This window comes from Camarhynchus parvulus, chromosome 3 (assembly GCF_901933205.1).
Source record: "Camarhynchus parvulus chromosome 3, STF_HiC, whole genome shotgun sequence".
NCBI classification, from domain to species: Eukaryota; Metazoa; Chordata; class Aves; order Passeriformes; family Thraupidae; genus Camarhynchus; species Camarhynchus parvulus.
This window is the reverse complement of record NC_044573.1, coordinates 74136160-74150658: the sequence shown is the minus strand read 5'-3', so window position 1 is coordinate 74150658 and position 14499 is coordinate 74136160. Positions and strand designations below refer to the sequence as shown.

At 39.6% G+C, this 14499-nt stretch overlaps 1 protein-coding gene across 5 annotated transcripts in view; it reads right to left on the bottom strand.

Moving 5' to 3' along the window:
* SMC6 (structural maintenance of chromosomes 6) overlaps positions 1 to 14499 on the bottom strand; it is a 39070-nt gene that overhangs the window by 22211 nt on the left and 2360 nt on the right. For all 5 annotated transcript variants that reach the window (XR_004060590.1, XM_030945070.1, XM_030945068.1 and 2 more), the window contains exons 2-7: positions 10366 to 10514; positions 8386 to 8503; positions 6347 to 6452; positions 2699 to 2835; positions 2078 to 2139; positions 1140 to 1220 (exon numbers count right to left, since the gene is read on the bottom strand). Coding sequence is in view for 4 of the 5 variants with exons in the window: in XM_030945070.1 (XP_030800930.1) it covers positions 1140 to 1220; positions 2078 to 2139; positions 2699 to 2835; positions 6347 to 6452; positions 8386 to 8503; positions 10366 to 10509 (648 nt within the window). In the remaining variant the exon portion in view is untranslated. The remainder of the gene's footprint in view (positions 1 to 1139; positions 1221 to 2077; positions 2140 to 2698; positions 2836 to 6346; positions 6453 to 8385; positions 8504 to 10365; positions 10515 to 14499) is intronic.

Here is a 14499-nt window from a genome sequence, read left to right as displayed (position 1 = left end):
TGTTAGCTGTTGCACTGAAGCCTCCTTTTTCTCACTCTGCCCTCCCAGTGAATAGACCAGCTGGGTGTGCAAGAAGTTGGGGAGGTATACAACCAGGCAAACGATCCCAAGCAGCCAACAAGATTTGCCACCTCAGAAAGTGTCATTGTGATGGTTTAGCCCTAGCCACTTACTCACTTTCCCCTGGGTGTGATAGGGAAGAGAATCTGGAAAGTAAAAGCAAGAAAACCCATGGGATGAGATAAAAATAATTTAAAACAGCAAAAGCTGCACATGCAAGCCAAGCAAAACAAGGAATTCATTCACCATTTCCTGGGGCAGGCAGGTGTTCAGCCATCCTCAGGAAAACAGGGCTCCATCCTGCCTAATGGTCACTTGGGAAGACAAATGCATCATTCAAAACATCCCCCAATTCCCCCTTCTTCCCCAAGCTCTATATGCTGAGCATGATGCCACATGGTCTGGGATATCCCTTTCGTCAGCTGAGGTCATCTGTCCTGGTGTGACCCCTCCCAAAGCCTTGTGCACCCCCAGCCTCCTTGCTGGTGGGATGGAAAAAGAAGAAAAAGCCTTGACTCTGTGTAAGGCCTGCTCAGCAGTTAACCGAACAGCAATAAGGAAACATCTCCCCATTATAAAGACTGTTTTCAGCACAAATCCACAAAGTAGCCCTACACAAGCTGCCATGAAGAAAATTAATTCTAACCCAGCCCAAACCAGCACAGCCATGGTCAGCAATAAAAACAGGTAAGAGAGGGTTTAGGGGCATCAGCCATCTTTTGCGTGGGCACTGGTTGGGCCTCAGTCTACCAACAGGAGGTGGTGAATGAGTCTCTTTGCATCTCTTATTTTGCTTCGCTTTCTTTCTCTCTTTCCAGCTTTCACTTCAGTTATCATACAAATTTTATCTCATCCCTCTCATTTTTTTTTTACTTTTACTCTTCAATTCCCATTCCCCCAGCCCAAGCTTGGGGCAGCACAGAACGGAAGTGAGCAAGTGGTTGTGTGGTATTTAGCTACTTACCTGAATTAGCCCAAAACAGGTGATTAAAATCAAGGATTTTTTTTTTTTTCAAATGCTCTAAAAATTTGCAATTGGTATTTTAATGTTTTATGACTACGCTATATTTTTTTCTTACCTTGTACTTGTCCCCTTCATTTTTGGTCTGTAAAAACTGTTTACTCATCTCTTGGGTTAAAATAGACACAGGATTATCTACCTGCAAAAAGAAATAATTTTCATTTTATTTTAATTACAGGTTACCATGTAAGTGCAAATCCACAGAAGTGAGAACACTGTTTTACTCTTGCAACTTATTACTAAGCTAATGTTGCAAAACGAAGCTTGCTAATCCTCACACATCTTCAAAAAAACCAAAATATAACAAACAAAACCAATAACAAACAGAAAATTAAAAAACCCAACTATATCACATATAAAATAGAACCACAGCAAGGACAACTAAGGAACTGCTTCCAAGAGGATATGTGACTTCTATAAAAACAGTACCTGTAAAAGTTCCATTTAGTTAACAAAATCAGCATTAGAAATTCTTGTCGTGTCAAAGTATTGCAATAAATGCAATGAATTGACTAATATATTCTTACAGATGATGCCACAAAATAAAATCAATACATACTAACTGCAATTCATATTATTTGAAATTCTAAGTTGAATATTTTAAACTTCATATGCACTACCTGATCTTTTATTAATCAGTTCGGTAGGAAAATCACATTCAAATTTCTGAAACAGCTAGAACTGAAATAATCAGCAGAAAAAACCTCTCCAGATACAAAAGAAACCTACATATGTCAAGACTTTTATCAACAGGACACATGACTCACAGCTCACAGATGACAGCAAATACTTATCTGTCTGGGACAGAATCCTATTCTGCATTGCATGAGGTATATATTTCAATTTTCCTTTTGCTGATGAATCTGATCTTTAAATGATATGGAAGAGGTGCAACTCTCTCCTTTAAGGAACAGTACATTTCTTTTTAATTGAAGAATTACAATATCACATACCAATGTCTTAAATTGCACAGAATTTAAACACTGCAACAACTACCTGTATATTAAAGTGATCCAGTATTCCTATGAGTTCCTCCTTCTTTGAAGAAATTATGGTGCCTAGTGGTAAAAAAAAAAGTAAGAAAAAATATGAATAGGTATAATGCCCTGGAGTATTTTCTTCATTGTAGAGAATCTAAGAAACAAAATCCATCTTTTTGTAACACTAACTTAGTCCTAAACTAGAAACATTAGGATTTTTTAAAATTATTATTTTTCCATATATTTTTATTTGCACAGAAAGACTTCTACTTGAAGTCCTTCTTTGCCTCATAAACCCTCTGTGACAGAATTTAGATAAATCAGCAAATTCAATAAAACCTCAAGAAAGACAAAAAACTATGTTCAGCCTCATCACACAAGCAGATTTTTGTAAAAACAAATACACAATGTTACACCTGACATACTAAATAATACGTATCAATAAGTACATCATTGCTTTTGACATACTAAAATATTTTTCGTTTGGGATAAAAACAAGAAAAATTGACACTTGTCTTCATCCTTGAGTGGTTTTATACAAAGAGAAACATCATCCTTTACTAACATCAAGGCATTCAAAGCCATGAAGAAGTTTAGAGAACTTCTAAGACTGAGAACAAAGCAAACTATCACTAACCGGATTTGCTTTTCATTTTCCAAGTTCTGCCTCCATCCTGATTAATGTGCTGATTCACAGTAATAGAGGTACCATACAATTCTGGTTTAAAAGCATCTCTTCCTTGGTTTCGCAAAGTTATGGAAATATCTGCAGAGCTAAAAAAAACAAAATTAAAAACCCGTGAACTTAATTTCAAATCTAAAAACAACAAAAAAAATCAGAACATTTTAGTTTGCTATACAAATTGTCATGTATGCTACAGGTCACAGCTGCAAGTCAGTCACAGTACCAGTCAGAAAAATATGTATTTATTTGGTTTGAGCCATAACTGCATTAGAAGCATTGCTGGTTTAAAACTCAGCAGTAAAGTAAATGGAAAGTAAAGGAAAAAGCAATACCCAGCAATGAAATAAAAGTAAAGGGAAAAGTAAGCCCACTCAAGCTGTCCCCTTTCCTCCACCCTCTTCCCACAGAGGAGGAAAGAATAGGAGAGATTATAAAACAAAATCCCAATTTACTGCAAAATCTAAAAACCACAACAATATTAGTAAGACTGTACAAAACAGTGTTTTACCCACAGAAGGGTATTCACCACTAAACAAAAATGCTTCCCCAAGGCAGCACCTGGCATAGTTTCTCAGACAAATGGCAAACTGTAAAACGGCAACTGGCCTTGTGCTGGGCCGTGTAGTGCACGATGAAACAAAAGCACTGTGTCAGGAATGCTCATGGCTTAACTTCCCCTTTCCCCAGCCTGAAGACAACAGAAAACGGGGACAAGACAAAACCTGGTGGGATCTGACAGGGCTCTGAATCAGGTCAAGGGACCCTTTTCCTGAGCCTGACTGCGCACGAACCCAGTGGAGTGCTTGGTGGTTCTGGCAGCGGTGGTGCTGCAGTACTGCAGCCACAGTGGCTGGGGCTCCACACAGCTTGGCTGGGCTCTGCCCCGCGCTGCTGCTGTTCCCTCCCTTTTCTTTTTCTCTGAACGGCATCTGAGCTTGCCGGCGCTGTCTTTCAGCACCGAACCAGAAAAGCCATGGCTTGGAAGAAGGGGAAAGGGGCCTTGTTTTGGGGCGATTTCATGATGATGCTCTATTCCTGATTATCTGCTTTATGTCCAGAAATGGCTGCTGTGGCTTTAAGGTGGGTCCAGAGGAGGGGCACGAGCCTTGGGGGGCTCCTGCGCAGACTTCGTGTTCAAGACTCACTCCCCAGCACATTGGGTGCTGCAGAGAGCAGCAGCTGCTCTGTTGCTTAGCTAACTCGATTTTTTAGTAGCTAAGCAAAAAGTTTCCTTTTTCCACCCCACTCCACCACCTTTCCTCTGGACAGCAGCAGCAATCCTTCTGCAGGTGTTTTCTTGAACTGTTTCATCTTGGTTTTGGTCCAGGATCAGATAATCACCAAGACCAGCAGTGGGGGCCACTCCAGCCAGCCCAAAATTTCAGGCAAAGATGAACCAACAAGAGAAAGGACACCAAAATCCATCAGCTTCGTCTGCCCTGAGGAGGAGGACCAGTACTAGACAACAGGTTCCTTTTGCCCAAGCCACTGCATGAATTTTTTTCCTCTTCCCTGAGACAAAAGCCAGCCACCATTTTGTGTCCCCCCTCTGCCATGCAGCCAGCCTGTTTATTTCTTCCCCTGGCATAATGAGGTTTTCTTGTTGGGGTGTGGGTGGGGAGGTAAGGTTCTGAAAGTTCAATATCTAGCATTTATTCAATTTTTTTCACGCTATTCAGGCACTTTGTTGGTTAATAAACAGAGGTTTTTTTACTTTCACCTGCTGGTATTCATTTTCTCACTGGCAAAAAGGATTGCTGGAGCCATTCTCTTCAGAGGAGACACTCATTCCAGAGTGTTTTTTCCTAAACCTGTCCCTAAACTAAGACAGACTGCCAGCGGCAGAGATGGGTGAAGTCTGCCGGGCTGACCCTGAAACCTACATGCCCCCTCCCTTGAACCTGGGGAAAGCAGAAGCTGCTTTTGGCCCCAGCTTCCTCGTGCGGACACCACAGCCCTGCCATGACGTGAGTGGTATGGAATCAAACACGGCCAGAAAGTCCAGCCCTCTTCTCCAAAACCATGACACACTGCTGCCATACACTGACTGCCTGCACCTCCTATGCTTCACCTAAACAATGAGCCAAAAGCAGTATTTGTGAGAGATTTCTTCCATCTTCCCTTCTCATCTGAGTGCCCTCATTTTACATCACAGAATCAAGCTGCTTGTTGGTAGTTTTCCTTTTTTCAAATGAGCTTCTGTATGAAACAGTTGTCTGGCTTCTACAGCCTAACCAAAGTAATATATAGCAGAATGCTTAAGCCATTCTTCTAGAAAATATGAGATGTGATTTCAGTTCCAAATTCCTATTTCCCGTTTCTCAAGTGAGTGCTGAAACATTAACTTAATACATACAAGGCAAGTACTACCAACAATTTTACTCTTAAGCAACTCTGAAAGGAAAAGACTGGGATACCTGATTCCAAATAACAGCTTCATGTAAATGTAAACTCATAAGCCTCCTAACTTTTTACTGGCTTCCTTAAACACATTATCCCCAATCTCACAGCAGACATGAATCCACTTCTTGCATGTTCAAATATCCAGCTGTAAGTCAAGGTCTTTGCATTCATTCACATCACCAGAAAGACTGAAAAATAATTAACCTCACTGCTTGCAAAGTAATGATAACTAGTCACCTATGAATTTTTCTAGTGGACTCAATTTTTCTGGAAGATATTCAATGACACAGTGGAAGTAATACACAAGAGCAGGGAATATAGAGAACACATCACTATGTTAGCTAGTTCAGTGCCCCAGTTTCAGGTAGGACAGAGGCAATTTTCTTAGCATTAGTGTGAGGGGCAGAGCCCAGACCCATCTGAGTGTTACTGTTCTATGCCTCACACATCATCCCTGGGGACACAGCTTCAGCTGGAAGAGAAGGAGTACACGAAGTAGAACTGCCACCATTTTGTTCCTTTATTCTAGGGAAAGTGGATGGTGAGTGAAGCAGTGGGGTGGCTCCAGTCCTACAATGGGGTTGGTATGTCATTTTTTTTCTCCTCTTGGGCTTGGGGAGGGAGTGTGGGGGCAGGTATTTGTCCACCATTGTTTCTTTTTTTCACAACACAGACATAGACACTTCCACTTGCCCTTTTCTTCTTTGTCTCAGAAGACGTCTGACTTGGGCTGTGCTGCAGTCACCTTGCATCAGACTCAGTGAGCATTTTTGCTTGAAATCACCCTCTTTTATACACTGTTGTTATTAGTATTGTTGCTGTTAGCGTTTGTTTTCCTTATCTTGTTGACGGCTTTATTCAATACATTTTTATTTCAACATGTAATCTCCACCTTTATCTTTCTCTCACTGGAGAAGACATAGACCAACTGTTTGCAGTTTAATTTCCAGTTGGTTTCAAAGTACAACATTCAGGAGTAACAATATACAAGTGGTAAAACTTCTGAAGTTTTTTGTTTTCAGGGTTTGGGGTTTTTTTGCAAGGGGAGAGTGTTGTTTAAATGTTATGCTTTTTATTCAAGTCTGCTGAATCCCATAAGAAGATGTAGAAAATTTTCATAAACAGGAAACTCATAAGCTAACCTCAACGACAATCAGCAAACTACAAATGCAACTTTTAGAGTAAAGTTTAACTTACGTCTCTCCTTTTTGAATAAACATTTTTAATGAGGAACCTCTGTTAGTTGCAGTAGCTTTTCCACCAAGTCCAACAATTAGTGCTGTTAATACAGAACTTTTTCCACCTGTAATTGAAGCATTGAACTTGTTTTAAAGAGCAGATATTGTCATTTCTACTCCACCCATATTACAGTTTTTGACTTATTATATATTCATGCATTAGAAGTCCAAATTCTGTCCTTACTGAACATATAAAATAACAATAATGCTAGTGAAGTATCTGTCATTTTCAAGAGTCTCCCTAAAAAACCCCAAAACACTGACCCAAACTTGTTACTTCTGTTTAGCAATTTGCATTCACCATGTTGTAAGCCAGAAGGAAGGAATCTCCCCTTTCTTAAAAGCATACTGAAAAGACATATGCAACAAAAGAAATCGAACACACATCACCATTTTTCTAACTATTTGAAAGGTTTTAAGCTCTCTTTCAAAATTTATGTTTATTTTTTTTTTAGTTCTTTCTCCAGAAGAAACAAGATTGTATAAATTGGTATCACTTCCATTTCCTGTAGTAGTTTCTATGTCCTGGGTTAGCTGGGATAGAGCTCCTTTTCTGCCTAGCAGCTTGTACAGTGCTGTGTTTTGGGTTCAGCATGACAATAATGCTGATAACATGCTCATGTTTTGGTTGTTGCTAAGTAGCAAAGTTGAGGACTCTTCAGTGTCTCATACTCTGCACCACTGAGGAGGTGCACAAGAAGGCAGGAGGGAGCCTGGCCAGGAGAACTGACCTGACCTGGCCAAAGGGATATTCCATACAATATCATGCCCAGTGCATAAACTGGGGGACGCTGTCCAGGAGCCATTGATTGCTGCTCATGGATGGGCTGGTTGTGAGCAACTGCATTATGCATAACTTGTTTCTCTTGGGTTTTATTCCTCTCTTCCTTTCTGTCCTTCATTTCAGTAATTACTATATTTTATTTTATTTCAATCATTAAGCTGTTCTTATTCCAAACCACAGGCTTTACCTTTTTCCTTCTTCTCCTTCCTATCCCACTGGACAACATGGGGAAGTGAGTGGCTGCATGATATTTAGTTACTGAAAGGGATTAAATGACAACAGTCCTTTCTAGCACCCACTGTGGGGCTCAAAGGGTTGATATAACTGACCAGAGTATGTTGAAACAAATTTGCTCTAAGCATTCATGATATTAGCTTAATAGTTGCTGATCACAATGCTGATTTATTTGCTCTCAGAGCTGCACTATGTAACACCTTCCTCATAGCAGGCACTCCCTACTTTGATGTTTATCACCCTTAGAGCCTGGGCTAAGGCTATCATTTTGAAGTACCTTGCAATGCTGGCTGATAAGATATGACACGGTAAATGACCTGATATGACATGATAAGATATGATATAATAAATGACACGACGGATCTGCCGGCGGTGGAACTCGCCTGGTCGGTGCACTCGGCACCCCCTCACCCTGGGCTGCGGGAGCCATCTAGCGGCACAGGCTCACAATTGCACCTTTCACCCTGCCGAGAGCCAACCTGGAGACGACACACCTTCTCCTCCTTCTCCAGGATAGCCCCAACAGCTTTTCAAAATGTTGGATGTCCTCGGGAAGCAGGATGTTGCTGAATGTGCTTTTAAATCTAGTTTAGCATCATGCAACTATCAGCAGTACTTCAGCCCCCATTACAACCACGGTGGCTCCTCCAAACTGAGAGATGGGCACTGCAGGCACTTGGACAATTATAGTACATTTAGTAATAAACATATAAGTACATTTAGTTCAAATAAAAATGTATGCATTATTTAGCTATTAAAATATTTATATTCACATTATCTTTTTCAAAAATCTCCAATTTTAAGACTTAATTCACCAGTCTTTAACTACTGGGATAGACCTGTGTGGTACCTAATTTCAAAAGTGAATCCTTGTCCACACCTGAAAGATGGCCAGCAATTCTTTTTCAAATGAAAAACTACATCTTCGACATTATTAACAGAAGTGTTCTTTGAAAAAATTCTATGCAATTAATACTTACTTCCATTGGTTCCAACAACAAAATTGAGATTTGATCCAAACTGAAAAGGCCCCAGATTTGAATGGCACATGAAGTTCTTCAGCTGGATACTTTCAATTATCCCAACCTCACCATCAGACTAAAGAATGAACAATTAAAACTCAAGTTATACATGCATTTTAATGAGATTAAGTTTATAGATTTTAAACACAATGAGAATTAAAATGACAGTATGATATAAAACATTGGCTGTTAGAAGCCGCAAGGAAACAGAAGGGTTTCACAACACTGTGTAAAGTCACTTGCTATAGAGCAGCTATTTACTAAAATAAAAAGCTACCAAAGCTGATCTCTCACACACAGTAACTTACAGTTCTCCCTATTACTAACTTACCATCAATACAACATAAAATATTAAGGCAATAGATCCAAAACAGTTGCCTGACCAAATTAAAGCATGTTATTAAGGGCATTGTCTAAATATCTTGTAAATACTGACAGGCTTGGGGCACCAACCACCTCTCTGGGAAGCTGTACTGGTTTTGGATTGTGGTAGCAGGGACAGGAAGCTACAGGGGTGGCTTCTGTGAGAACCTGCCAGAAGCTTTCCCATGTCTGACAGAGCCATTGCCATTCCCCAGCCACCTCCAAGACAGACTGGCAAAGGCTGAGCTCATCAGCAACAGTGGAAGTGCCTCCAGGCTAAGAGCCAGGAAAGAGAAACTGCAATTGCAGCAACTGCAGCCAGAGAAGAGAGAAGTGAGAATATCTGAGAGGAACAGCTCTGCAGACACCAAGGAGGGGCAGGAGGTCCCCCAGGCATCAGGGCAGAGATCCACCTGCAGCCCACGGAGAGCCCTGTGCTGGAGCAGGAGGACTCCCAAAGGAGGCTGTGACTCTATGGAAAGTCTACACTAGAGGAGGTTTGCTGGTAAGACTTGTAAGCCCATGGGAGACCCAGAGTAGAGCAGCCTGTTCCTGGGGGACTGCATCCTGTGGAAGGGATCCACACAGGAGCACAGAATCAGTATGAGTCCTCCCTCTGAAGAGGAGTGAGTGGCAGAGACAACACGTAATGAACTAACCAAGCCCCCATTCCCTGTGCTGTTGGGCAGGGGGCGAGAAAAAAATTGGGAGTGAAGAGGAGCCAAGGAGGGAAGGTGTTTTAAGATTTGGGTTCATTTCTCATTATCTCTCAAATACTGATTTGATTGTTAGTAAATTCAGTTAATTTCCCCAGGCTGAGGCTGTTTTGCCCATGACAGTCGCTGGGGAGTGATCTCTCCCTGCCCTTATCTCAACCACAAGTTTTTGTTGTATTTTCTCTCCCCTGTCCAGGAAAGGAGAGCAGTGAAAGAGTGGTTTTGGCACACACCTGGCACACAGACAGATTCAACCCTCCCAGAGAAGCCTGGTCCAGTGTCTTACCACTGGTAAAGAAATGTTTCTTAATGTCCAATCTAAATATGCAGGACAGTATTTGCAATATCAAAAAAAAATTAAGTCTTCTATCAAACTAAAATTCAACTACTAAAAGAAAAGCAGAAAATAATATTCCCATTCTCTAGTTTCTTTTCCATCAAAATTTGCATTTCAAACACTAGATTTTTTCAGATACCTGAAAGTGTCAGCAATGCAAAACAAACCAATACTTCGCACTTCTTTTAGTAAATAAATAGTTTTCCAAGTATTTTTCTGCCTTTACTACAACCATAAATGAAACATTCCATAGTTCTATCAAAATCCATTTCCTTCATTTACTTGACAACTGCAGTAGTATTCCTTCTATTAAATCACAGTATTGTTATGTTATGCTTGACTATTGTAACTAGATGACCCAAAAGAAATAAGGTAAGTATAACCTCATGCAGAAGTCCTCACCACAGACAGTATCCCTAGTTTCTTTTATCTTTGTTCTACTGATGCCTACATCCAAGACATTTATTTCAACAGGCACAGAACTTTTTTTGAATCTTCAGCTCTATGAATTTTTATACTTACCGACTGTGAAGGGGCACCACTACTAGCTGAGAACTCTAAAGTTTCTTCTTCATCAGAGTCATCACTAAGTACATCTGTGGGTTCTTTTCTCTGCCTTTTCTGGGACCCAGGAGTTAGAACACCTTCTTTCTTTCTCTTACCCATGAGTACTGAAAAATGAAAGTAATTAAATATTACAGGTTTCAGTTTTCTAGGTGACAACATATCCACAGGAGATAGCACAGAAATACCAAACTATTTACTTCGGTAAAACAAATACTAAAGTCACAGCAAACACTGCAACAAATACTTTCCCAAAACTGAAATTTCAGTAATTTAAGGCTATGCTTGCTATGAAGGATTTGCATTAAAACAAAAGAAACACAGCTTCATTATTCTAATCAAGGGGAATAAATAAAATCAACCTTGATTCTGTTTTCCTTGGACAACGATCAGGGAGAGGTCTTCTGTATGGTTTCCAAAGAACTCAACTCCCCGAGATTGAGGGACACAAAAACAAACCCAAACCCATACATCAACTTATAAGGGGGAGGAGGTCCCAGGGGAGGATACAATCTTTGACCAATTGGGAGAAATTGGGGGAGGAACACAAGGCGGGGAATGCAATGTTTAAACCAATAGGGGACTGTAGGGGAGGAGAATAACTTAAACAAACCAATGGGGCTTCGAATGATACAAAATTGATAGGGAAGTTTCTAGAGAAAGGGGCAGACTCAGGGAGGGATTGACATTCAATAGGAGGAGGAACAGGGAACAGAGGGGCAGATCTTCGGGGAGATGGACAGCTAAGGCAAAACCAACAACACGGGGGGGAAAGGAACAATCCATCCGTAATAAAATATGCTGTAACAGTACGAAATAGGAAAGATTATAAAACTGACTGCTAGAAATGCATTACAATCAAAAAACACACTGCCACAAAGAATAGTGGTAAAAAGTAACTAACATAGTATAATCAGCGCCATCAATACAGGTTTGATTGAAGTCAGCTGCATGGCCAGCTGATTAATTAATATGCAGAACACACAAAAGTAGAATAAATGGAAATTTAGACTCATAGCACTGTTCCTGAGCTGTTTCTTACACTACAAGGTAGTATAACATGAACACAGTAAACAAAACGCTCCTAATAAAGGCTAACTATTCTCTCTATAAAGAGGACACGTATAAATTTCCTCTACAAATCAATAAATAATGCACAGACTTCCAGCACTAATAGGACTGGTCTGAAACAAATCTTGCAAAAGTAACAAGCTTTACTAAAACATACAAAAATCTTGGATTTTCTATAATCATACGCTTATGGCATCGTTTTTATTCCCTCAAAAGTACATATTACATTCTTCATACCTATAGACCCAAAGACCTATGCAAAATACAGAAGTTGACATACCTGCCCTAAGCAGAAGCAAGGTGCTATTTGCACAAATGCAATACACAATCTTTTTACTTATCAGCAGTTAAGTCAGCTATGCTAAGTACCTAAAACAGGCTAAAACTAATATCAGCTGCACAGTTTTCTGACATCAAAACTTTTCTGAAATGGATTATGTTCTCCTACTCAGCTTTGTTTGCTGGAATTTCATCTAGAGCTCCCCTGGAAGAAAGATGACAACCAACTTTGATGCACAGCATCAGTTCAAGGAAAATTCTGAGGTAATAAATGTACTTAACATTCACTCCTATAGAAAGATCACTGAATGACACATGGCCTAAGAACAGGCCGCTTATTTATAAAAATAAATTAATAAAATATTATTTTTGGTGCAGGAAAGAATGACCTATTAAAGACATAGCATGCCTAAAGTTGGTAACACATGTCTAAAACACACTGGGGGCTTGGAGGCCCGAAGACTCCTTGTCATGAATACAGGTGATGACAACAAGCAAGCACTTCCTTGTCCCTCAGGACAGCTGGGATAATCCAGGAGGGAAGTCATACAGGTCAGCCTAACAGTCCCTACCATGATCTCTTGAGGGAAGTGGCACATTCTGTGAGAAAGCTGGGTGGGTCAGCACAGCAGGTCCAGCTGTGCACTGCACAGCCTCAGGATCCCCAGGGGCCCCCTTGGCAAAGCTCTCCCAGAGCTTCTCAGCAGTCTTGCTCCACATTCTCTGTTTTAAGATTAGTTACTTGGAGAATCTACACAGAATTGAATTAAATAAAGACTGCTCAAGTACAACTTTAGTCACAAGAACTTGTATACAATGGAGGGGAGCAGTCTTTCTTCCCTCCTCTCATTCTGTCTCATCCCTCTGAGTGCAAGCAGCTCTTTACACAACAAAATGATAAATCACCTCAAGTCATTGATCCTACCAAAAAGTAATGCAGGAAAGAACTTCTTTCTTCTAACATTAGTTAGGTGAGCTCCTAACCACCTCAGCGTGCAGTTCTGTATGGGTGGGTCATTGTGGAGAACAAGAGGCTTCTCTGAGCAGTTTCCTTGTGTCAGCCTCATGTTCTGGTCAAACTATTGCCTGAATTCAACCTATGAGAGGTCAGACAGCTTATACTACCATGTACCACAGAGAACAGCATTTATTGTAAGAGACACACAAGACATCAAAATTTCCTACATCATTACAAAGACTTTCTAATTTCTAGCCTACATATTTGTTGGCTGCTTTATAAAATACAGTGTCTTATGATCCCCTCATTAATTTTCTATGACACAGCATCTAAAAGATAAAGAAAAAACAGCATCAATCCCTTTCCATTATGTGGAATGAACAAAATTCAAAGCAAATGCAGAAATGCAATAAACTTGCCATCTGACACTCCTGCAATAATTTTGTATGGTAGGGATTTCTTTATCGAATATTAGAAGAGCAAGAGAAGAAGGATGATGATGTTTACAACTGATGATTATTATTACTATTATTGTTATAATGATGATGCCCATGAAGTATTTACAGCAAAACTATCATATCCACTTTATGTTATATAGTTTAATACAGCACACAAGGAAATCAAGGAGCAAATACACTTCATGATTCAGCTTACATACCTTTTGTTATGCTACTCTGGCTTTACTACAAAAACATGCCTTTGTGCCAAATTACTGAGACCAGGAATCAGTCACTTGCAAGCTCTTGGCATCCATCACCCAAATATGAAGACATATACATAAGCTTTAAATGGTTTAATTAATTTAACATCCAAACTAAAGATGAGGGGTATGAGTTCCATTGCTATACAATTTGAACATTTAAGGAAAAGAGAGTATAAGAGCGGAACACAGAAAAAAATAATCTCATGTAATCTAACTATGACGAAAGCAAAAACCAGAACCATCTGCACCTCAAAACTGTTAAAGAGCTAGTACTGAAAACAAAACTTAACTGGAACTACAAGCAAACTCAGCCTCAGAAATTATGACAAATATCAGTGGATGCAGAACCTTCCCTGAGTAGAAAAAACCCAAAAGGAGCAAGAAACTGACTGCAACCACAAGGAACCCATTAATAAGATTTTACAAGAAACAAGGTTTTAAAAAGCACAGGAATAAATAACCAACATTTTAAAAAATAAATAAACAGAAAATGACATGTTTGAATTTTATCTTCATGTCACCTTGATATTTTTGACAATAAAAGAATTTTTTTGACATTAATTGCTCCCAAGACTCCTGCACTAAGGCACCCCTAATTTTCTACATTAAGTTTTTAACTGGAAAAAATGTTGCTTTCAGTCTCTGCACTACTTAGCCTAACTTTAACAACAGTTTGGGAATAACTATTCAAGGCAAAGGAAAAGCAGCTGATCCAAGCTATCTGAAGGTTATTAAAGTATACAATACTATACTGGAAACAATTAAACTATATATACTAAACTTCATATACTTTAATATATTACAATATAAAGTAAGAGTATGTTAACGGAAACTTGTGATGACAAAGTCAAGTTAATAATTCAAACAAGAATCCAACAGTCATTCAGGAAGAGAAATCAAGAGTACTGATTTAATAAAAATAAACTTCACTATCACGGAACATAAGAGTATACAGTTAGGTATAAAAACTGGATCTATAATTGGGAGCAAATTGGGAGCAAGACAGCTTCAATTATAAAAACAATCAAAGGATCACTCCAAATTACAACAAGCAATTGTTATGCATATAATGAAAGCACAA